This window comes from Alosa pseudoharengus, unplaced genomic scaffold (genome assembly GCF_046254945.1).
Source record: "Alosa pseudoharengus isolate Yale_2024_CS ecotype anadromous, Long Island Sound unplaced genomic scaffold, YU_APseudo_1.1 YU_APseudo_1.1_scf_3, whole genome shotgun sequence".
In the NCBI taxonomy this organism is placed as follows: Eukaryota; Metazoa; Chordata; class Actinopteri; order Clupeiformes; family Clupeidae; genus Alosa; species Alosa pseudoharengus.
The window spans coordinates 27,335,732-27,360,842 of NW_027468718.1; the positions used below are offsets into that span (position 1 = coordinate 27,335,732).

General features: G+C 46.4%; 1 protein-coding gene across 4 annotated transcripts in view; it reads left to right on the forward strand.

Annotated features, from left to right (window-relative positions):
- Nucleotides 1-25,111, forward strand: part of myo1b (myosin IB) — a 59,991-nt gene that overhangs the window by 15,223 nt on the left and 19,657 nt on the right. For all 4 annotated transcript variants that reach the window (XM_076263772.1, XM_076263768.1, XM_076263770.1 and 1 more), the window contains exons 4-9: nucleotides 14,304-14,398; nucleotides 17,299-17,403; nucleotides 18,655-18,701; nucleotides 20,895-20,958; nucleotides 23,891-23,989; nucleotides 24,778-24,881. In XM_076263772.1, the coding sequence (XP_076119887.1) occupies nucleotides 14,304-14,398; nucleotides 17,299-17,403; nucleotides 18,655-18,701; nucleotides 20,895-20,958; nucleotides 23,891-23,989; nucleotides 24,778-24,881 (514 nt within the window). The remainder of the gene's footprint in view (nucleotides 1-14,303; nucleotides 14,399-17,298; nucleotides 17,404-18,654; nucleotides 18,702-20,894; nucleotides 20,959-23,890; nucleotides 23,990-24,777; nucleotides 24,882-25,111) is intronic.

A 25,111-nucleotide genomic window follows, 5' to 3' on the forward strand; every position in this document is an offset into this window, starting at 1 on the left:
CGTAAACACCATGAGGGCAATGTGTTGGAAAATTCTATATGCTCAATGCCATTAAAATGAAAGGGACCCTTTCTCAGTGGGTTTTAGAATGCTGTGGTTGGCCCTTGCCCTATCTGAATGAAATATGCTTGGTTGGGATTTCATGGATTTAAAGCACTGAAATTGAAAAATGTGGCACTGGAGCCTGCAGTGAAGTTCATAGAGTTTGTGTGCAATGTGCCATGATATTTAGTGGAAAGTGTCTTGGCATATTAAAGAATATGACGGAAATAACGAATAAGTCTTTTCTAAAAAGAAAAATGAAAATGATCTGTATGATTTATGAACCTCCAATGGGACTTGAGGAAGGTGTATGTGCTATGTAATACGGTGCCAGGTCAATGCATAGTGTCCCATTCCTGTGTTAACGTTTTATGTTTATATTGAATGGAAAACCCTGCATTTAATGTAGTTTCCATAGTTAGTTCCAAAGTTGGCTCACAAACTGAACTGTGTATCTAATGAACCGTTCCATAAACCACCACTGCTCTCTGCATGTGGTGTAAATCCACTTGTCTCTATGCTCCACTGTTTGTTATTGGACAGAAACGGAGCAGGTTTCAGCTGAGGATGTAATCTTCCTCTCAGAATGGTCCAAAAAATTCCAAGCTGGATCAATGGACAACGATGATCTGTTGAGGCCTCTGCTGAGCTGGCTCAGCAAGTATTATCGACTCAAGCCAAAACACGACACAGAGAGAGGAGAGGGGGAGAAGGAGAGCTGGTTGTCCCCCCTCCCCCCCAGAATCACTCATGTACTGCACACCCATTCATTCCCCCTACCCAGCTGACTTCCATTAAGTTTTGGAAAACGATAAGATGAGGGAACAGCACTGAGGCTGGGCTAGATGGAGCCACGGCAGCCTCGCGGTATCCATCTTGTGGTGAGCGAGAAGCTCGGAGATTAAGGTCTCTTTTAATTGGGGCCTCTTTTTGAGAGGTCATGAAGTGTCTGTCAGAGCTAGCTTTTTTCCCCCAGAAGTCTTCATGAATCGATCTTAATCCTCCCCCCCCCCAGTCTGACCATCTGTTTGCCGTTTCGACTCGAGTCGAGTGGCTCTCATGTAAGATAATACCACCCAAATGTATCAGCTGGATCCGAGATGTCATCATCATCTAAGTGTTTCATCACTTTGGAGAAATGGAATGCAGACTAGTGAGATCCTGTCCTTATTGCAAGCTGTGATTTGCCCAGTAGCTTCACTGGAAATGCCGTAGTATCATCACAGTCTGTTTAAACTATTTTAAGAGTTTATGGGTCAGTGTGAGATTTCTAATGTCTGCTTGAGATATATGTATGTCATATCAATACAATTAGAACCCTTGTGATCTGCAGATGAGCAGCCGTGAGCAGGTTGGGAGTTCTAGAAGACTGTGGTGTTCTCAGCGGGAGGGAGCCTTGTGAAGTCCACTTGTTGAGCTTGTGCATGCTGGCACGTGTCAGCCAGCCCATTTGCATTGATTTGCCAAACATTAGTGCAGAGTTAGAGGCCATGTTTTTTTTTATGACCACAGGCAAAACAGAAGCAGAATCACATCAACATCTAAAGCTTGTGAGGCTGAGGTCACCAGCAAAGGGAACAGTGGCTGTCAAGGTCAAATATAGATCCTTTTTTTTTCACATTTGCCCAGCTTAGACACCAGGCCTCCCAAAAACAGCATGTCATCACAGTAGAGCGAACAGTAGAACAAGTCCACAACAGATCCAGTGCATCAGTAGGAGGTGTGTGTGTGTGTGTGTGTGTGTGGGGGGGGGGGGAAGAGTGTCCAAACAGGAAAAGCAGAGGGCCATTATTATGGCTTGTAGAAGCTGTGAGGGGAAGGAAATGTGCTGTCGTCAGGATTCATCAGGAATCAGACCCTCCTCCACATGGGCCTGTTTATTTTACCACACCACACTGTGCTTTCAAAGGTCACCCAGGCAGTAAAACAACCAGATTAAATGAAAGATAAACATTTACTTAGCTTAGCAAGATCTCTGCACATGCAGTTGCGCTTAACCAAGTGCCTCTTCCCTCTGGCCAAGCCCACTCTGGGCATTTCAATAAATCTACACACGTGATCTATCTCACTATCTGGGAAGTACTTTAGATGGTCGGAGTGCTTGATGTGTGCACTTAGGTTGTATTTGAATCATTAAACTGAATTAATCCTCTGTTGGGTTTGATCATGTTGTATCCTTGCAGACCTGTCTGATTTGTATGCAGCCTTCATTTTCAGACCATTTCCAGACTAGAAGGTTCATGTCATGTTAAGCTATTGGTGCAGCATACACAATATTTAATTTGTGTTGACCTACTCCTGTTACCCTGATGATTTGTAATGTTTTCATGTCTTGCATGCTCTAGCATGTGACCACCTCTTCCAAGACTAATTTTGCATTGACTTTGCAGTGCTTTAGCTCCTCTCCAGCCTAGCTGGGATTTCCACGTAGGCCCTCTGATTGGGCTCGTCCTAAGGAGATCTGCATTGAGCAGTAATTAAAGTAACACCAGGGGTCCACTGACCCTCCCCAGTCTCTGAGCCTCATAAAAGACTTAACACCCTAAAGCCATCAGGAAAATACGGGCCCGGCTTAGCAGGGCTGCTCTCTCTGTGCCGACTGCCACTCATGAGGGAGAAGCTCGGTGTCGGGGACGGACGAGATGAGGTCTCCATTCCATCAGTCCAGACGACCCATGAGCCAGTGGGGGAGCAGTGCAGTCGTAAAGATTTCATTGTATCCTCTGGAGTGATGTTTTTATAGGCGTAGAATGAGCAGAGTGTCATGTGGGTGTCCTTCAGAGTTTTGAAACTCAAGTCAAAACTCTATACACATCTCAGGCTGGAGGAAGCTGGTGGTCAGGCATTGCTGCAATGTCAGACAGCTGGTCTCTTGAGAAGGCCACTCATTCCCCCCTGGAGGTGAACCAGCACCTGAGAGTGGGACATCTGTCATTTAGGAAGGGGGGGGGGTTGTCAATCAGACCATCTCAGCAGACTCACACCGTGTTTTTACAAGTCGTCCCATAATGGTGTGGGAGGAGCTGAGGAGAGCAGGGACAGAGAGTACGTCTGCCCTGGCCACACCCGTGTGTCTGCATCACACACGGGTGGTCTGCTCTGCTGCTGACCACAACGCCTATCCGCATGCGTCCAGAGGGGCCTGAGTGAGTTCGAGATAGTGTTACTCTGATATGAGATGTTATCAGCTGCCTTAGCAGTTCATGCAGAAGTTAAAGTAGCCACATAATTCTTGAAAATATTTGACATGTGGCACACTTGGTTTACTCTCACTCAGTATGACAACACTGTAAATAGAGAAGGGCCTTGTTTCAGCACGAGCTCGACGAGATTTTTTTCCCCAGGCTGAGGTTTTTATGTGCGAGATAAAGTTTGACTTCTTCAGGCTCATGGTGTTTTGCCTAATGTTTGCTCTGACTGGCTGTTTGGGGGACATGCTGTTTTGTGTGCCTGGGGTTACAAAGAAGGCAGTCTGTTCGGGCCTCTCTATTACTGCTATCCCCGTGGCCTGTCATTTCAGGAGCCTTTTGCCAAAGTAAAGTGAATGATGTCTGTGTGTAATTAAAAATGGAAGCAGATCTCTGTCGTCATTAGCTGGAGCCTTTATTTCTATTCATCGCCTTTTCATTTTTTCTCCCCGATCTCCACATCCTTAGAGCATTTTTCAATTTTTTTTGCTAACTTAGCCGCAGGAATTCAATCTCAGGCTTGGGTGTCACACTCATTTTATTTAATGATGCAGCATAAAAACGTTAGAGAATTTCAGTCTGGGCATTTGCTCAGAAAGCATAGGCTTTGGCTCACCGAACCAGTTTCCACTTGCCTAGGTGTGGAGGACTTGCAGGGCAGCGATGGCCCAGTCTGTCCAGCTCCCTCTCAGTGGACTAAGAGGAGCCTGGGCGAAGGCTTTACTGACTCTTATGTTCCTGCAGCATATGCATGGGATGAGCTCACCCCAGTGGCGTGGTGTGAAGGAGTACGCTTGCCCTGCCACTGGAGAGGGGCTGATGGGTACAGGCAGGAGCACTGGCTAGCAGGAGGGCTTGGCACCCGAGTGCTTACTTCAGAGTAGCATTGGCCTGTGAGCAGGTAGCGCCTAGGTAACACTGGACCAGTGGTCCCTCGTCATAATAGATTACGTCCAGTGGTCCCTCGTCATAATAGATTATGTCCAGTGGTCCTTCGTCAATAGATTATGTCCAGTGGTCCCTCGTCATAATAGATTATGTCCAGTGTTTGGGCACACATAAGTGGACAAAGTGGACAGGAAAGGCCCGATAAAGACGCAGTGTATGGCCACGCACATCCCAGGCCAAACTTGGATGGGTCCATTCACAGTTTTTCATTTTTGTTTCTGATGTTTCGAGCCGTGCGGCTCTTCCTCAGACTACGGGAAAGGCCCGATGCCCTTCTGTGCGTAGTGAACTTGGTGAACCCCTACTTGGTGAACCCCTACTTGGTGAACCCCTACTTGGTGAACCCCTACTTGGTGAACCCCTACTTGGTGAACCCCTACTTGGTGAACTTGGTGAACCAAAACCGCTTTTATTGCATGACTTTTTGCTGTGGAGTTCACATGTGTGCAGTGTATTTTTCTTTTCTGTTGTTTCAAATGTCAAATTCAAAGAGAAGGGTCTGTCTAATCCACTCATGACCTTTAATGCTAAGACTTTCTGTCTGTGTTTGAGCAAAAAAACAAAAACAAAAAAAAAAACAGTCTTGGACATTTTTATTGATAATACTCTCCAAATGTGTGGTTAAGGCGAGCTTCCAATCGTTCTCTGTCCCAAACCACTGATAGAGTGTTGGTCTGTATGAGTAAACTGAGTGAGTCATCATGCTGTCACACTTAGTTAACGTTAATTATCTTATTTTTTAGAAAACTAGCCTCTTTACTGTGTTTATTAGTGTAGTATTGGCCTGACCACACCTGCTACCCAATACACCAGGGCCCAGAGAGAGTATTGTGAAGCACCACAGCTGGGTCTATAGCTATTAAGCCTAATTATGCCTGCTGGCTATTGGGTGCAATCAGAGGCCCATAGCCAGTACACTTGTGGATGGCATCATCATTGCTCCTGTGAAGAGATCAACATTAGCTTAGCTCCACCCTCCCTTTCTCTCTCTGTCTTTGGCTCTCTGCTCATTTTCACCAACTCAATCCCTATGAATCTGTAAAACAAGGACAGGTGTGCCCCTTGACTCCATTTTTTTTTTTCTCAGTCGACATTAGTATCCTTCCTGCTGGAGTCCAGCAGCCTTGCAGATGGTATGGTCGGTCCTCTTTGTCTAAGTGTGTGTGTGTGTGTGTGTGTGTGTGTGTGTGTGTGTGTGCGCGTGTGTGTGTGTGTGTGTGTGTGTGTGTGTGTGTGTGGTAAGCCCAGTCCTGGCTGCGCTGGTACAGTGGTGAGGGGGGCTGGGCTGCTGGTTCTCTGGGGAGGGATCAGGTTGCGCCTGTGTGTAATGAGGTAATGAGACTGGGGTTCAGTCTCGGCTCTCCACTCTCTCCAGACTGGTGCTGCGGCTGCCACAGGGGCATTGTTCACAGTGGGGACATACAAAATGGCTGCTCAGGGGTGGAGCGTGGAGGGGGTTTCATTCATATCCAGTATTATGTCATGGTTAGGACTCAGTGTAGGAGAGCACTGTGTGTATGGAAAATGAGGTGGGACGCTTGTGGTAAATTCTCATTCTAAGCCAAAATGTCATCGCCAACATCAAATCATGTGTGCTTAGCCAGAGTTTATCCCCCTGCCAAGGCCTCCAATGGAGCATATGTCTGCTGTTGTAGAGAGGGAGAAAATCCACCACTGGATCAAAACTGACTATCAGGCTCCAGACATTGGTGTCTTCATCAGTCTTGTAGTTTAGTCTTTAACTAAAGTCTATGGCCAGACTGCTGCTGTGAATGTGGGAACTGCTCTTTCTTTCCAGTGGAAATCATACATTTCAAACACTTCAGCGTTTCTCTGAAAGGTCAGTCTCTTTAACTCTTGCCATAGGACGGCCTACTTTTCCTCCTTGGTGATGAGACGGACACCAGCACCCTAAGCCAAGTGGCTCATCCTTGGGATTTACAAGGGATTCTGCGTTTCGGTGATCTAGAAATTGCTCGGTCATCATGGATTTAGTGTGTTTAATTTCTTTGGGGAACATTTTCGATTGATGTAGCTAAAGAGCTCAGACATTCCCAGGTACTCTTCATGTCAGGGATTATATGCTGGGCATGTTTACTGCAGGCCGTGTACATGCAAATACACCCGGATTGGCTGGAGGTAGGTGAAACCTGCTGAGTAAAGTCTTACTGCCCATCAGTGGCTCTCTAATGTATCCTCATGAGTGTCTGGCTATTAACGTGATGCTCATCATAGGTCCAGGGTACATGTGGGGGCTGTGTGGTGGTGGTGACTGGCCTAGGATAAGGAGTCTCTATAGTCTCCAGACCTGTCTGTTCTCGCCCACACACACTGAGCAGGCCTGAATGCAGTGTGTCAGTAAATCTGTAAACATGTAAATGCAAACATGTAAAAGTCACCAAATTCATCATTCAACATTTTAAAGTTATGTTTTTTTAATCATGTTGTAGTATGATCGATCATGTTTTAATCATATGTCCATGATGAAAAGACCATAGTCCTGAGAACCCTCTGAGTTACAGTGTGGGATCTTCCCCGGCTGGGAAAACCTTGTTTTCGACGAGTCATCTGGAAGAGCGAGAGCAGTGGTGTTTGGAAATCTGTGTTTGGAAGTCATCTGTTTGACTTGGACTCTGGACGCCAGAACTCGCACATGTGTGGCGAAGCCGGCAGCCTTTCGTGCTTTTTATTTTTCCATTAAGGCTGTTGACCAGATGTCTGGACCCATCATCAGTAGCAACAGTAGGCCTAATCACCTACAATCATAAAAGGTGAATTTGGATAGAGCCCTATAAATGGACCCAGTGGAGTCAGTTCTCCACTTGGTGTTCTGATACTTTTTTTCCACACCTGATATTGCTTTATTATCCTGGCATAGCTCACATGGTGGCATGGCCAGGTGGCCATACTCCTGTATTTTGCCCTGCCCCCTCCTACAATGATGACTTGTCATTCATGTTTGTTTGCATAATCACTCGCTCTGTTCAAAGGACACAGGGTTAGACAAGTAATAAAGAAGCCTAACCCAGATAGCTCTTTTTTTTTACCGTAAGAATGCATTGACTTCACAGTATTTTTAACCCTTTGCTTTTCAGTCCCAGGAAGCTTGTTCCAAAATCTCATTCTAGAAGTTTCCTCTATTCTTACATTTTTAATACCGTATGAAATGTCTATAATCAATAATATATTACATCCAAAAAATAATTGTATGGTGAAATTCGGATTCGGAAGATTTCTATGTGGCGTCACCATCAAACTAATGGCTTGTGTGGGCAGCTTCAGAAGGCCAGGTAGAGAGGGGAGAGTGAAGTGTGTGAGTGAGTGCCCTTCCAGAAGCTCTGCTGCCGTCACTGTTGTAAATGTGTAATGGATGGACAGTTGAAAATGTGGACACCCACCTGCAGCTGTACGAAACACATGCAAATCTGATTGTCATTATTCCTATAGCAACGGGCCATAATCAGCAGCTGTTGCCTGTGCACACGGGGAAACCTTAGAAGCCGAGAAAAGCCACCCTGATGTACTTTACGAGTCTCTGGAAGGAAAGCTCAGGGAAAAAAGCTTCTCGCCCTGTCTGGAAAGCCCCCCTTACAGGTTGAGAGAGGGTGTTTTTCAGCTATAGGCTGATCTGATTCATGTTTCTGGGTACTGCATACACAGCAGTCCAAGTGTATGACAGAATAACCAAGAGGTGTAGTATCTGGACAGCTGCCATTGCTGCTGCTGTATGAAGAGTGTTTTTGGATACACACCTACAGCATTTCATCATACACATACATGGTGTTGTAATCGAGTGTGGTGAACATAGAATAAATCAATGAGTCAATATTTCTGACTTTTTTTTTTCTCTGAGTAAGCTCCTTTGTACTAGGAGTGTACTAAGTTCACCAATTCTACCATGCATTGTTGTCGGTGTAGCCTGTCCTTTTTGTCACTCAGATGTGTGTTTGTCATGCATTATTACTCACTACCCAATATGTCAGTCATCTACTCGCCCTGAGGTGTGCCTCATCATGGAAAAAGGGTCATTTTCAAAGCAAGAACAAAAGTTTGAGGTTATGTAAGCTGCTGAGAGTTTGCCCCGTTACATTGTCTGCCAGTGTGTACACAGCCCACTCGACTGAGTTAAAGGGCAGTTTTGTAATGTGTGTGATTCTGATTGGTTGGACCAATCCACCCAGACACTTGCAAAACCTTGATGTTCTCTTATCTATTCAGATCCCTATCATAATCTTATCTTTTTTAACCACACTTACAAAGAAACACACTCATTCACACTCTCTCTCTCTCTCACTCTCTCTCTCCCTCTCCATTTCTCTCTAACACACTCACACACACACTCACACTCACACATGTATACAGCATATGCTTTTATACAATGTGCCATGGCTCTGTCTATCCAGATATAATTACTCTGCTAGGATTAACTCTGTCAGGATACTATAGTGAACATTAAAACGAGTTTGTTGTGATTGAAATAGACATGGATTAGATAGAATTAAAGTCTCAGATTATGATTGAGAGATTAATCATTTTTAAGTGCTCCCACTGACTGAGAAGTTAATGTGTGGTAGCTTGGTGCCAGAGGCCATTGTTGACTGCCCTTGCCTCAGAACTTTCCTTGTTTTCACAGTAATGTTCCTTCCATACATGTCTTAAAGCACAGCCGTACTATTGAAAGAGAGGCTCACCAGAAGCGGTTTTGCCCCAAAGAAATGCAGCTGCAGACACCGAAGCCTGCTACCTCTTCACATCTGACCACCCCATCTCCCTCCCTCATTTCCTGGAGCAGGGCTTTATAAACAGTCTTTGCCCAGTGCATATGGTGGCTCCCCTGACACCAGTGCCAGCCACAGCCACAATGGCCCTGTCTGTAGTCTAGTGCGGTGCTGTTCCACTGGAACCTATTTGGTGTGCAGGGGTCAGGCTGAGGCCAGGGCTAACCGTGTGCCAGGTCAAGTGATGCCGGGCCATTCAGAGCCGAGACGTGTGTCTGTACTCTCTTTATATGGTCTTTCTCCGATTTCTTTTATTTGCATACTTTTACGTAATTTACGTACTGAGTATCAGTTTCAGCTCAAATCCAGTGTTGAAATGAGAGTGTAGATCTTCCCTCAGGATGGATGGAGGATGTGCTCACCACAGGAGACCAGAGCAGCTGCACACAGGGAGCTGTGTTTGAGTCATGCCAGCGCAGATCTGGGTGATGAATAAGGTTTTCTGTGGTGGTGAAGTACCATGGCAAGGAATGATTGACTGCTTGACAGCCCAGCCGGCCATAAGCGGTGGTGGTTAGAGAATGTGTAGTCTTCTTTGTATACAGCTAAACTTTACCTTCAGCCATGATATTGCTGCTGAGGATCCTAGAACCGAATTTTTTTTTTTTTATAATAATAGTTGAAAAAATAACAATTCAGAAAGCTCTGTCTCCTGTTTACAATACAGCTCAGAAGATAACCAGAGAGCTGAATGGGAAGGTTGTAGGAGGAGAAGAAAGAAAGAGAGAAATAGAATACACTCCCAAACCTCAAAGACTTTGATCTGAACAGTCGCTCTCACCGTCACCTGTAATGAATCCTGAGCTCCAGCGGTGCTGTGGAAGTGCCTCAGCGGGCGCCCTCTCCCCCAGAGCGAGAGATGTGAGTCAGGTGGCCTCGCCGCACCTCTGGCCTCCTGCAGGACCGACGCTCCACGCTGTCCGGCCAGAAAAGCTGAGTCAGAGCTCAGACAGGAGGAAACGGTAAAGGCATCCGCTCCAGAGAGGCTAAAAACAGCCTGCCTGACTCGCTCCTCTGTTCCCATCTTCCTCAGGATGTGTGCGTGTGTTTGTTCTCGTAGACCAGGCGCAGGTCTAACACAGATGGCCCCTTGGGCTACCGTGAAACAGTTATTCAATTGTCTTAGAGCCTTGCACGCAAGAAACTAGTCTGGCTTTCTGTAAGTGCTTAATACAAATTTTGTGATGGAATTAAAAAAATCATGTGATTCTCATTTTCTCTATTTAACACCATATTTTGGATTGTCACATATGGTAGCTTTTTCGTGAGGGTATTTTCGTCATTCAATATCTAGGGGTTCAGCGAAAGAGTTCAGTTAGTACTTCCATTGTAATATTGGAGCAGAATTAATGTGTTGTGTGGATTTTCAGGAGTGGCATTTTCTGTAGAGGTGACACATTTGTCCATAATGCATTCAGAGGATTGCCTCTGTGAAAAGGTCCACAGTCATGGCTGATGAGGATTAAGATAATAACCTCCCACCGGGGCGCATGATTTGTTTGTTGTCACCTTAAATCCTCGGCTTAGTAGCATAGTGGAGCTAGATGATGGCACCATAGCCCAAATGGCCATTTGTGATCTCTAAGTGTACTTGGGAATGACTGCATGCACTCATCCAATCTCTCTGTATGAGCCCTCAGCAGTCGTTCTGTTGCCTTCTCAGTCTCCTGTTGAGTCCTTAGGACTTCTTCCCTGAGGTCCTATGACTGGTTACAACCCCCAGCCTGGCCATTTTTAGATGTAATGAAATGGGGATGTCTCATACATTTTCCATTGAGTGTGACCTAATGTTGGGCAAAGCCAACCACTGGCAGCAGCAGCAGGCTGAAAGCAGCAAAGCAGACTGGTAAAGGTAAAGCAGACTGCTTCGTCTCTTAAGGTTCGCCAGGTCACCTGGCAGTCCGCACCTGTCTGTGGGGAACTCCTTCCTGTGAGTCAGCCCTGGCTCTATTGTGCTGTGGCCCATGCGCCCGTCCCTGTGCCACCTGGGCCTCACGGACAGGAAAGACTCGTTTCCACCGAGGCTCAATTAGCACGACCTACGGATATCCTGGAGCTTACTGTACAGCAGGCAGGGTGAGCTCTGACTGCGCCCCAGAATGGGCAGAATGGCCACACAATAGCTCCATTATGTTCTTTATGAAACAATTGAACATCTCTATTGCCTGTGTTTATTTTCTGCTGCTGGTCTGGTTCGGCTCACCGACATCTGGTGTTTCTTCCTATGGCACAGCTTTGGCTGTTTTTGCTGCTTCGTAATGTGAAAGGCAGTTCCCCACAAGGTTTCAGGGTGGGTACTAGCTCTGCCACCACCACACCAGCCTAGAGCTTCAGCATGAAACCACTCACCAGAGCTTATGTGGGTGCCCTGAAAAGAACTTCAATGCCCTCAGCTTTGAGGACAGGCCTGGAGGTCAATCTGCCCACTGGTTTCCCGGGGTGACCAGAAGAAGGGCGCTGGCTATTTTCTGAAGCTTGCCTCATGCGGTGGCTGGTTGCCCTCACCACTGCCACGAGGATGCTGTAAATTACAGCTGTGGGGCCCCACCACTTGTTCCCCGCCACACCCCTCTATCCTGGTCTGATGTGGAGGCTCTGGGACACTGGCTAATGGGGGCCTTTGATGTCCCTTGGTGGCCCCTTGCGATTTCAATTCGCCACACTTCTAACAGTGGCTGGGGGTTAGTTAATTGCATATGGTTTTGGTGATCTTTCTTGCCAATCAGATGCTCTCCTCTTCCCCTCTTGGTACTGTGTTAGTATTAAACTTCTGTCCTCAGTGCTTTGAGGTTTCCTGCATCAGTGTAATCAGAAAGGAGAGCATGTGTTGAGTTTGTGGCCTATGGATCTCAACTGTGTTTAGTTTTCAGCCAAGTGAAAGCTGCAGACAGACACCACACACGTGTCGCTGGCCGGACTCTTTGTTGCCAATGGAGTGTCGTGTTCTCTTTCTTCCCAGGGCCCCCATGTTTTTACCCCACTGAAAGCCCTCCAGCTCCCCCATGCGCCAGCTTGCGAGGCCTATTCATATTGTGATTTCGGCCATTCATATTCATGCGGCCTGCTCACCCCACCCATAGTAATTTGGGGGGGGGGGGGGGCGTGCTGGCAGGGCCTGATGCGTCATGTTGGATCAGCAGAGCTAATTTGGCAAATTTCCCTCCAGCAGACCACCCTCTGCCCCTCCTCCTCGCGTCCCCGTCTGATGGAGGGGGGTAATTGGGTGATGCTTGTCTTTTGTCAAGCTCATGTCGAGCGGTTCGGCTGTTTTCACTAAAGCCCAGACATCTGTTCCCTGGGCCTTTGCACATTTCAGCTGTGATGTAATGTCCCATGCTCTCCGTCTCTCTCTCTCTCAGACCACCGCCCAGTTCCCAGAGACCTCTCACACTGGCTGCAACTTTGGTTCAACTCCACAAAACAACCCAAAGGGCATGTGTACCCCACTCCCTCTCTGATCGCTTCCTCAGATAACAGTTTCACAGATATGCGGCAACTTTGGGAAAATATATATTCATATTTAGTCATTTAGCATTATCATTACATCGCGTTTTTACTAAAAGAAAAAAAAACAAAACAAAGCACAACAATTGACTGCCTGACCTGCCTGAATTACTGACCTCTGCCTGAATTACTGACCTCTGCCTGAATTACTGACCTCTGCCTGAATTACTGACCTCTGCCTGAATTACTGACCTCTGCCTGAATTACTGACCTCTGCCTGAATTACTGACCTCTGCCTGAATTACTGACCTCTGCCTGTTGTTTGAATCTGGAGGCTCTTACATGGCGGTGAGCAGGCATGTTTGTTGCAGCTTGTTGTAACATTTGAATGAGTAATATTGCTCCCTCAACTGGGAGTTTGACTCCGCGCTTTGATATAGGTCAGGATGTCCAGTTCCAAATTGGGAAACTCCACTCTCATGAATTGCTCATAAATTGCCACACACTCTTTGTATGATGAACATAAAACTTGTCCCAAATGTCAGCTTTCCACAGGCATGTGTATAGCAATGACTGGAAATGTAGTTTATATTTTTTAAACAACTTCAAGCCGCAGTCACATTTTGCAACGTTCAGGGTCTCAGTCTGACTCCATTCAGCTCGTCTTGTCTCTACCAGTCCTCTCCTGCACACTCTCATAACCCAGGCACCATCGAGCTCATTACCACTGCGGCTGGGATCCAGCCATTTATGAATTTGGGGGATTTTAGGAGGGGGAGGGGAATCTACGCATGCAACATTTCCTCCACAATCACAGCTATTATTAGTGGTGGTTCTGGAAAATTCCAGAGTAATGAGTGTTGAAATGTACAGAGTGAAAAAGGGGCAACTTAAATGGCTGATTTGGAGTTTTGGGTCCCGTGTTGGAGGAACGCTGGAGAAGGAGCTGCTTTACGTCCCTCTGGTTTTGAGTGTGGAGACACTTTGGGTGTCCTGTCGCTCTGAAAACGATGCATAAATAAACGAGTGCTGTCCAATCCGTGTCATGCAGAGCAATATGAGCATTGTCCATCTCTCTCACCAGCCTGTCCACCACCTCCCATGGTGCTCTCCATTTATCTGGTGCTCTATAGCAAATCAATTACAATTATCACATTGTGGTGTTCAGTGGGCATGCCTTATCACAGGAACATATGACCCACTTTTCTATTGTGTCACTGTCCTGGAATTTGTGTACAATAAGACTGTTTTTTTAAATGTTGACATGGAACTCGGTGAACCGTGTCCCTGTATGTATAGTAAACTTCATCAAGGCAGTAGAGTTCTCATGGGAAATCAGGGTGATCTCCTCTGTTTACCTCAGTTTATACAGTAATATATATATAAAATATAATATTATAATATATATAAAAAATATTATGTAGCTGACACCATTCATTAGTCACATCAAAGTTATTGTTAGAGGGGTTAGACAAGCTCCAGTGGAAAACCTACAGTGGTGTATTACTAATCCAGTGAGCTACAACTGTGACAGTTTTGCAGAAATATTAAAAAACAATTTAACCCAGTAATGAACCACAGAGGTGTTAAATGATGTTGGAAGTGCAACAACCAGATCAGATTGGCCCACAGATGCGACCCACTTTCTGTGTGGGATTTTTTAGCATGCTGTTGATCAGTCAAATTCCCCTGCGCAGATCCAACCATCCAAATACCTAAAACAAAAACACACTTTCACAATGTAATAAAGAGTATCTGTGCGTTTGGCCAGTTAGCATCTACAGTCGTTGATATTTAGTGTGCTTTTATTTCTTAGACGTTCTTTGCCAGTTTTCTTTTCATGTTTTTATGCCATGAAACGTTCCCCTTTATGTTTTCCTTATGGCTTCTGTCTGTCCCACAGTTATGCCCTGGCTGACATGGCCTACCGATCTCTGCGGGACCAAGACAAAGACCAGTGCATTCTCATCACAGGGGAGAGTGGAGCCGGAAAGACAGGTGGGTGAACACGTCCAAGACAAACGCCTCGCACAAGCCCGAGTGATTTAGAGGGAGCTCCAGGAGTCTGAGTGCATTATCAGAGGATCCACAACATGGCAAACAGGTTTATGATGAAGACTCAGCAAGAACCGCCAGTGTTTTCGCAGCTATTTTGGGCAAGTTCTGTTTGGGGAGTTATTTTGGGTAAGGTCTGCACCTGAAACAATGTTTTTCATGTACACAAACGTCTGTGCAAACACACACACACCATTTGACCACACAGAAACAAAGGAGAGGCCGAGTAAGTGGCTTCTTACTGTGCTGCTATTCTAAATGCCATTCCCATGGTGCTCTCCGAGAGTGCTGCCTAAAAACTGCACGCATGAGATACATGAAGGATATGTATTGTCTGCTATAGATATTCTGTTGGTGGAAGACTCAAATCCCAGGTGACCTTAGCACACCTGGACTTTTACAGAGGAGAGAGTTTCCTGGTTTGGGGCTTTCTGGGAAATCTCCCTTAGTTTCTCTTAAATAGAAGTTCACTTCTTTGTTGACCTTCTCTTTCTGTCTTCTCTTCCTCATGAGGTGTCTGAAGTTACAGTCTTAACAAAGCTATTTTAACAACGCCATATAATGTTTCACTTTTATGACCGCTTTCTACTGGTGTAGTATTCCCACTGTAGCTGTGAAAATGGACAGAGGGTGGAGATCTGTGCAAGTCGTTCACACAGTGATAATGTGGACAATAAAATGAATCTGCCAGATTATCCACTAACACTTTTATTGTACAAAGTGTACAACCTTTATACAAGTTTATTCAAGTGTAGTGTGCAATTGGTGTGACTTTAGTGAAGTAAATATATCCTTAGGCCTTCACTAATACGTTCTTAATGCCTTCGTTCTGTGTTCTGCTGGTGGTGCTGGTTGTTCCTTTATTACTGTGAGCTTGGATAACTCGGGCTAAGATCTTCCAATATTCTAAACTGAAAAGGTCATGGACATTTAAAAAGTAAGCCCTCATAATTGAGCTGTTGCTCCATATTTATGAACCCTTAACTTATTTTATCTCTTAGGTAAGCCTTTAGTCTCCACTGAGCTTCTCATTGAAGATCTCCATTTTAAAACCCTATACTTATACCCTAGCAGTGGGTTTGTAATACTTTAAGTATGCTAGCAGAACCCCCCCCCCCAACTGAAGATTCTGTAGTGAACAGCTAGGTCAAACTGTCTGCTGCCAAATGTTTTCAGCGTGAGTCCTTCTCCTGAGGTCTGGAAGACTGGAGCTCCCCCGTCCTGCCTGTTCTGCGTCTGCCTGTCGCACCACCCAGGGCCCATCCAGCCTGACTGTGGTGTTCAGCACAGAGCTGGCTAATCAATGTGTGCGTATGGCTGTGGAGAGAACCCAGCCCCAGCAGCGGCCTTCTCTCACCGGGATCATGGGGGTTATGGCTGCTCACAAAACAGGACACAATGTTCAATGGTCTGCTATGGTTTAGGCCAGCCTTTCCCCCTGGTCAGTTGCTCACAACTCTGTAATCCTTCACTGGTGATTTGGTTTTTTGATTTTCCTGATCATCTTCAAACCAGTGTTTTCTACAGTACAGGAAGTAAACCAGTTCGAGCTGCTGAATTTGACATTATATTCTCAAAATTCCTTTTTTTTTTCAGCCAATGACTGAAGGGAATATTGGTGCATTTTGCAACTTTGTAACAGAACAGGAGCTGATGCTCATAGCCAGGGCTCATAGAAGACCATCAGTGGTTTTCTCTAGCCTCCAACAACAAGGAATAAAGGAATAGAGCAGGAATTCTATTGTGGTCTTTTGTGTCTGCCCTCTGGGTTATGGCATTATGTGTGGCACTGACCATCAGAAGCACAATGAATGGGTGTTCCTCTCGTGGCAGTGGGTTTGTGCTGATGTCATTCTTCAGCTCCTATGAAATGTCACTTCAGTGTGCGTTAGCGTTGTGGGTGACTTTGCCCTAGTTTCGCCCTTGGAGTGGAGCGGTGCCTTTCACTGCCCATTTCCTTCTCGCATATCTCTCCCGTTTCTCCTCTTTACGGCTAGCTGTGTCCTTTTCAGTTTGAGTTCTCCTTAATTGGGTTTTAATCAGCGTGGACCTTGCCTCATGCTCCTGATGACGTGTGTTTGTAGCTTTATGTGTCAGCACACTCCTCCAGTCACACCAGGCTTGTCCCACATCCAGACAGCAGCTGCCACTGACTGTGAGATCACTCCCTCATCTAAAACCTTATAAAAAAAAAACATGTTCAGTGTGTAACAGGATGATTTAATCGTCCCTGGGTTGAAATCTCCCTGTTTTGGTTTAATCTCTACGATGCAACTTCTCACTGCAGACTGCAACCCAGCCAAGCTCCTGGTCTAGCAGATTTGGAGGGAGCAGGGATGGCGGGGACCTTGTCATGGCAGAGCCTGTGTAGTGATTCCGCTGTAGTGTCACTGATGCCTAAGCCTCAGCCTCCGTCGGTCCAGACATGGAAAAGTGATTGTAGATCAAGCCGGGATTATTTCCGATGGCCTGTTCTTTTGAAAAAGCTGCTTCTGGGCAGCGCTTCACTCTAGTACTCCCCAATGCCTCGAGAGCACACTCAAGTTCCCACAATGAATAATGACAACTCGCTGGAGTAATGGCTACCATCTAATAAAACACATGATGTCAGCGCGGGAGGATGTCTGCGAATTTCCTGTGGGGTTGCCATGGAGTTCAGGGTGTGGTGGGAAAGAGGGACCCTCCCAACGAGAGACTGATGCCGATGGATTTGGAGGGGATTTTTTGGGGTGCGTGTGTATGGGCGTGTGTACTTAGGGTACGTGTTCATGGGTGTGTGTTTTTAGTCTGGAGGAGTGTGACCTTTGACCCTCAATCCCTCTCCACTCTGCTCCGTCCTTCAGAGGCCAGCAAGCTGGTGATGTCATACGTGGCAGCCGTGTGCGGCAAGGGCCAGGAGGTGAACAAGGTGAAGGAGCAGCTGCTGCAGTCCAACCCAGTGCTGGAGGGTGAGTGTGTCCCCGAAGTGTGTGTGTGTGTGTGTGTGTGTGTGTGTGTGTGTGTGTGTGTGTCTTTTTCACCTTAAGTATGTCTAGATCTGATTATGAACTTCTTTTAATCACTTTACAATATTGCACAAAAACTCTAGGCCCAATTTCTTTATGAAATGACCGTTGCATATAATGCAGTTATTTCAGACAATTTTCCAGCAGCGCTCCAAGTGTGCAGCCATGTGCAGATTGAGTTTGCAGAGCTCTGCCCTTTGTTTCCCCTCAAAAAATCTGGCCACATTAAAAAGTGCTCTCTTTCTTAATGGGGCTCCAGAGCTCGCTCCTCCCCACTGGCATGGCAACAGTGGCGTTTTTAATGTAGGGCCTTGGACAGGAAATGCCCATGAGCGATGAGCTGAGCCAGTGCCCAGTGCTGGAGCGGAGCGGAGCGCTGTGCCCCACATCTGTAAGAGTTTAGCTGCTGGCTGTAATGACCCGTACGCCAGAGGCACTGCTCACTTCCTGTTCCCCACTCCTCTCCAGCAGGCTCCCTGAGTATCACGCCGGTGGTGAATAGGCACCATAAGTTATTCTCCTGCAAGGCCATTCATTACCACTGCTGTTTTAGCAGATACTTTTACGACGAGAGGATGGAGATGGAGATCATACAGTGTTATGTTAGACTGTTATTCAGAACTAAGAGAATAGAATTTACATGCATGTATTTTATCTCACCCCCTGCAAAAAAAAGGAAATACGTAAATGAGTATGGGATGGATAGCCAGGAAATGGAAAAAACACCCTAGATAAAGCCAAATTTGAGACTCATCAATAGCATTTGAATTGAAGGTAATTTTAGACCTCAGTGTACTCCTACCCTTTTTGTCTGTGCCACACACATTGAAACATTTACCCCTTTAATGTTTAGACTCTGTGATGTGAACGCATCGGAAAGCTCCCTTTAATCCTCTGCCTTTGTAGAGTAATTTGTTGAAATCACCAGCGCAATCATCCCCAAAAAGCCATTACAGGAAAGGTGTGGCATATTTGGACAGCTTAGATGTATTTGGAGGTCTTTTAGAATTGCCCCCTCCAAAAGGCTTAGATGTTGGCAATCAGGGGAAGCAATGCGTGAGCGTGTTTGACAGCACAGGGATATGACGAGCAGCCCCAGACGGTAATCATTTTTCAGCACAGGGATGTCGACCAGTATGAGAAGAACCAACGCTGCCTGACACACATAACCTGACATGCTTTATCCCTTTGCAGCTTTCGGGAATGCCAAGACCGTCCGGAATGACAACTCCTCTCGATTTGTGAGTATATCTCGGTCTCTTCCCGACCTTGAGGTTTTATAGCCAGTCTGATCTTCGCTCTGCCCACGGCCGTTCTGTATTTGCTTAAGATTATGTGCATCTGAACCTTTGATCCGAGCGCCAACTCTGACAAAAGGCAAATACAAGCTTCAGCTGGATCCGCAGCTCACAGTTATACAACACTGACAGAAACAGTTGAGGTGGAAGGATGGCAAGGTAGTGTCCAGGCCTCACTCCCCTTTTCAGTACAGTGTCATCTGGTTGTCATCCCCCCCCTCCATCTCTCCTTTGTCTTTTGTTGTGGGCCTTTGCCATTATCGAGCCTCCATTGACCTGCATCTGGACACATTTGGCTGTGCTCGGCTGAGCCTGACACGACAGCAGAGCAATTACTGTTCCAGCACAGAGCCGGATTCAAATGAAACTCCAGGCAGCATAACCTCTCTGGCAACCAGCTCCAGATGTCTACTCGGCCGCCCTGCCAAAGTCATCTTGCTTTGCGAGCTGCGCTTTTCCCCCCTGAAAGAGCTTCTGCTCCTGGAGAGGCTCTCGCGCGGCACGGAGATGGCCTCAGCAGGGACGCCACCTGAGCCGCTTCGTCAGACGGACAGCTAAGTGCAGTGAGCAGTGGCCGCTACGAGGCATATGTTTGCTCTTGTGTGGATGGAATCTCCGTTAATAGCAGCAGGAAATACGCCATGTCCAAATGGCTGCAGAGCCGGCCTTTGGTTCCTAGGCCCAATGCAAAGTTCCTCTCTTGCCTCCTTAGCACTCAGTGTAAACATACAGTGCATTATAGGCCATGTGCTTAGCAAGGTTAGGTCAGCCAATAGCAGTGTCCTTCTTGTGCCTGCTCTGGTAAGCTGAAACGGTTCAGGCTAGCAACAAAAGCATTTGATTGTATTTCCCATATATTCTCATCCAGGCTGTTGTGTGCAGTATGAGGGATCCCTGATGTAGGGGAACACATGAGAGGATATGAAACAAGATGTCGGGTTTGTGGGCCAGTCGTGTCTGGCTTTTCTCACGCTCATGGTGCTTTTTTCCCCCCTTTTTGCACAAGAACACTGAAGCCCATTGGCAGCCTTGGCTGTTTCAGATTCCTCCCTGATGTCATCACGTTGCTACAGGCTTCTTCAATTAGGCCAGACGTTATGTACTCGGCCCTAGAGACTAAGACCACTGCACACACCCATCGTGCACTGGGGCTCCAGATTGCCTCAAGATTGCCATAGTCTGGTGATAATCTGTCATTCATAACCTCTCCCAGTTCACTTCCAAAAGCAAAGCCTGTTTTAGGCTTTATATTGGTTGGGTTTTTTCGCCATGTGTGCGTGTCAATTTTCAAAGGGACTTTTTGTAAACTGCTTTCAATTCATACAATTTAGTCGTAAACCAGCACTGCTGGGCAAGCATAAATGTTTTGATCAGTTACTTCCTTTTGCAGAAAAAAAGTGTTGTTGAATTTGGCAGCAGTTATGCGTTTTGCAGGCCTTGCTTTTGATGAGCTGTTAGCCATAAAAAACACACATACACACACACACACACACACACACACACACACACACACACACTGAGGAATGAAATCAAACAGCTCTTGAGACACTAGCCCTACTGTTTCGGTCCTTCCCCTAAAGCGAGGGACAGTACGAGTACGGTTTATTTTACCACTGTAGTCAAAAGATGAAGGGGGGGAAAAAAAGTCATTTCCTCCACAGTAGTCCATTACTCCATGGCAAATGTATGTGTGATTGGCAGCCAGCATTATGAATAGGCCTGGGTTCTGAGATGAAATAGGTTTGGAGCACAACCAGCCCCCCCCCCCCCCCCCCCCACACACACCTCCCCACCCTCTCCAGTCATTTGCTCTCATGTACGGTTCGTGTTTCAACCAGATTTGCAGCAGCCTCTGCCTCTTCAGGCTCGCTCCTGCCATTAAAAGCCACAACCAGAGCCACATTGAGCAACAAAGCAAGCCTTTTCGCAGTATTACAGGCCTTGGTTCAATGTCATCACTGGGGTGGAACAGCCATTAAAGGCTTGACGTTTGCTCGCTTTATCTTATTTTGACTACACTTGCAGAAAGTAGCAATGTTAAAATAGGATTTCCCAAAGCAATGAATTGCAGTCTATTAAAAAGCCAGTGACCTCAGCGTGCGGATCTGCCCTGACTGTTTTCTGTTTTCTTTGCAGGGGAAATATATGGACATTGAGTTTGACTTCAAAGGGGACCCCATAGGCGGAGTCATCAGTAACTGTGAGTATTATGAGACGGATGTATTTGGTTTCAGCAGTGGGGTCCTGCTGAGTGGCTCTCCCAGCTGAGCAGTTTGCCTCCTGTCTCATGTGGACACTGCCCCTCTCCAGCTGTGTGGTCACTGGTATGAGTTTTGAGGAAAACGGCAGGCCAGCTATGTTTAGCTGCACTTCACCCACTCTCTACTTCACCTCCAGAATCTGTTATGTACACAACAGTAAATGTCGGACGATGATCGAACAATTATGTATTTAAACCGCAGTTGCTGTATCAGACTTTTGTTCTGTTTTGGTGATCACAGTGGCCACTACCTCTCAAGCTTCATGTATTTAGCCTCATGTCCCCATGTTTGTGGACATAACTTGTTCCCAGTGCCTTGGGTGTATGTTTTCAAAACAAACAACATGCACAACTGTGGTGTGTTATTGGTTGTATAGGTCACCATGTAGTCCATTCTGCGGTCACAGTCAGATAGGCTTTTTACTCCAATCCTGACAGCTACTCTAGAGCTTTCTAGCAGCCACTATGTGGAGTGGCCAGTGAGGCCGGTCGATCGGGCCATTTGCCACCCCACACGTGAGGCCTGCAAGTCCGCTAAAGAGCTGCTCTGATCAATATGATTCTGTTTGTGTTGTCTCTAATAGTGTCCAGTGACGCACTACTGACTAGTGAGAATATCAGCTGGAACCCACTATCTCTCTCCCTCTCGCTCCATGACTCGCCATCTTTTTTTTGCTTTCTCTCCTTCCCTCAGCACTCTACCCCTCCCACACGTTCTGTGTTATTTTGTCTGCATTAAGATATCAACTGAAGGTCACAGGATGGGGGACAAACAGGGTATCTGTCAGGGACTTATTGTATGGGCATACTGTCGGCCTTTGTCAAAGGCTTGGTTGTACATGGGATAATAAATTCAGCCTGAGGTTAATTTTGAACACTTAAAGCTCACACTGTGCACCCCTTACAATGATGGACACTGTGAATGCTCCAGAACAATAGGGCACCATGTCCAACGCATTTAAAACTCGGGCATCCTGTCATGATGAGCTCTAATGTGGCTCTGCTGGAGGACTGCAGCAGGCCCCGGGGCTGTCCTCAGACGTCAGCGCCACTAGAGCCCTTTGTTGTCTCTGCTGTGCCTCAGGACATATCAGCTGACTTTTACAGCCCTGGGAGAAAAGATTCTGAATGATGGATTAGAGGCTTTTATATGCACTGCTGTGTTCCTTTATGTCATGGGATTCAACATGCACCCGTCTCCCCTGCACTATGGGGAGTGTAACTTTAAAGCGCTGTTAGTGAACGTTGCAAAGATGTCACAAAGCTGGAGAAGTCATGATGACCCGACAAATGGGCGAATGATGCCTGTAAAGGGCTGACCATGACTGGGCATGTGCCCTAGCCGAGGGTGGTTGTGTGGTTTCAGGAGTTAAGTGGTCTGGATTGCATTTGCAAGACCCCACGGTAAGCAAACATACCAGGCTAATCTCTTGTCAGACCGGACTCAGAAGGGCGACTCAGAAGGGCATCTCCTATTCCTCAGACACAAACCTGGAATGTTTACTCTCCCGAAGAGTAATAAACACTCAGCCTTTTTTGTTGGAAATCTCAATATCCTGGTCTGTCGTCTTCAGCAAAAACAGCCCTACATATCACACATATTTGTATGAGCTACTCGCTGTGGAGAAGCTGAGGATGAAATGGTAATAACAGTGCGTGTGTCCTTCAGTGGACAAAAGGTGAAGGATCAGTGGCCGTTCCCCTCGGGGAGAGATCTGAGCACTGTAGAGGTCAGCCTCTTACCTTTTACCTTCACCTGTTACCATATTACCTGTGACCTCGTAATCAGACACAGAGTCCGTACAGTCAAACGGAGAAATACAGAGTTCAAGTACAGAGTCCGTACAGAGTTCAAACGGAGAAATAGCAGGAGAGAGACAGAGATGACAGTGAGACAGAGGGAGAGAGGCAGAGGGAGAGAGGTAGAGTTTGAGAGAGGGGAGGAAGAGGGGCGCTCTCTGTGGTCTGTCTGTAATCCTTGATTAGGACTCGGTTGCAGTGCTCCACAGGAGAGCTTTTCAATAGCCCGTGAAGTATTGATGAGGTCTCTGTGCCGAGCCGCTCAGCCTTACTGTAACTAGAGAAAAGAGTGTGATGGCTCTGGTGGGCGGCACACAACTCGTAACCCCCTACCTGCTAACGATTGAGCTGCTCATTGCCCACATGATGAACAAATCTAACCTATTTAGCAGGCTGTCCAAGCGCGTCTTTTTAAAAGAAGTGTGTTACAGTTTAGGGTGCAAAGTGGAGGCGGTTGAAGCACCACTTCTTGGCTACTTGTCATGTGCCTAAAATCATGGAGGCCCCTTCTCAACTTAAAGCAAATGGTTTAGTTTCTCTGGAGGAGTCTCAGTCATCCTCTTGGCTGTTCTTTGTAATGTTCTGGTAGCAGTGCCAAGCTAATATAGATTTCTGTTAAACATTTCTACCTATAAAGCTTGCCGGTCTTCCTTTGGGTTGTTATTGACTCTCGGTGCACTCTCTGGTCTCTTGGTGTTTGATCTCTTCATATGGATTTCTGCTGTGAGACATCCTGTCCCAGCCCGGCTCAAGTACAATGAACAATGAGCGAGCCTTGGTCATGCCATCTCCTTGGAGACAAATATTTAGTTGTAATGTGAAATACATTCCTGTTTTAAGAGGGAAGGAGGGAAGGTGGACTTGACCTCTGATATGGTGTCCATATTATGGAGAAGGCCTTGGAAATGTGCCATCATTGTCAAAGGAATAGATGACACTGTTTACTTTTTTCTAATGTGTTGTTTACAACAGGCTTAAAAATAAACGTTGAAAGTTATGGCTGAGGTTCATACTGAGGTAGGCTACTGCTGTATACTAGCTGTTAAACTTCATTTTTCAACTCTTTTTCTAGATCTTCTGGAGAAGTCTCGCGTTGTGAAGCAGCCCCGGGGAGAGCGCAACTTTCACGTTTTCTACCAGCTCCTGTCTGGAGCATCCGAAGACACACTCAGTAAGGGCCTACTTCACCCTCATCAGCAGTTCTAATGTCACCCACTCATGAGCAGTCCTCATGTCACCCACTCATCAGCAGTCCTCATGTCACCCTCTCAAGATGTTCCGACTCATGTCTTCGCTCTATTTATGTAGTGTCTTAGTTGGCATGGTTACATGCTATCTGACTTTTACCAAGCTCCCTGTTAGACTCATACAGACTGTATAAATATGTCATTCATTTGTCTTCGTTCTGTCAACCCGACAGAGCTCAGAAGCCAAGTCTATGAGCCTTTCTTCCGTGAAACCAAAAATAGCTAATTGATATGGTTCCGGTAATGGTATCTGCTCTTTTTCTGCGTTGTCTGTGTAGTAAAGTCCCATGTTAGTTTCAGAGGTCTCTGTTTTGTCGTGCTAAGCACCTGTGCTCATGATGGAATGTGGGTGCAGAGCTTCTGTGCTGGCCGAGACCACTGACCACTGTGGCACTGGTGCCAAATCTTTGATCTTTAACGCCTCAGTTGAGCTCCACTGGGCTGGAGCCATTGTTTGACACACTCTGTGAAGGAGAACAATGTAGTCATCTTTCATGTCAGTCCTCAAAGGGTGGGAATAGGCTCCAACCAGGGTGATTTGTAACCCTATCTGACAATTCAGTTCAGCAAAAGGCACTTAAAACTGAGATGGAGTCATGTTCACATTATTATCGCACATTCCTTTGGTTCAGTGTTTACCTCGTCACACAGACATGCCCTCCATGGGTAACTGATGCTTTAATAAGATCCTGTTTTGTGTTTATCTCCACAGAAAAGCTGAAGCTGGACAGAGACTTCAGCAAATATAACTACTTGAGTCTGGACTCCGCAACCGTTAATGGACTGGATGACGCTGCAAACTTCCGAACAGTCAGAGTAAGACATGCCTTGTCATAAACTGTCCTTGGTTCTGTCCAGACCATGTACGTGAGCTCTTTGTTTGAGCTCTTTGTTTGCTAAAACAATAAATTGTTGGTTGGTTGGTTATTAATTTCTTTGAAGATACCGGTAGTTCCTTTCACTTCCTTTTGTTCAGTTTGTTTCACTCCCCCCCCCCCCTATTTCTCTCCCCCTCCCTCTTTCTCTCTGCCTCTCTTGACCTTCGT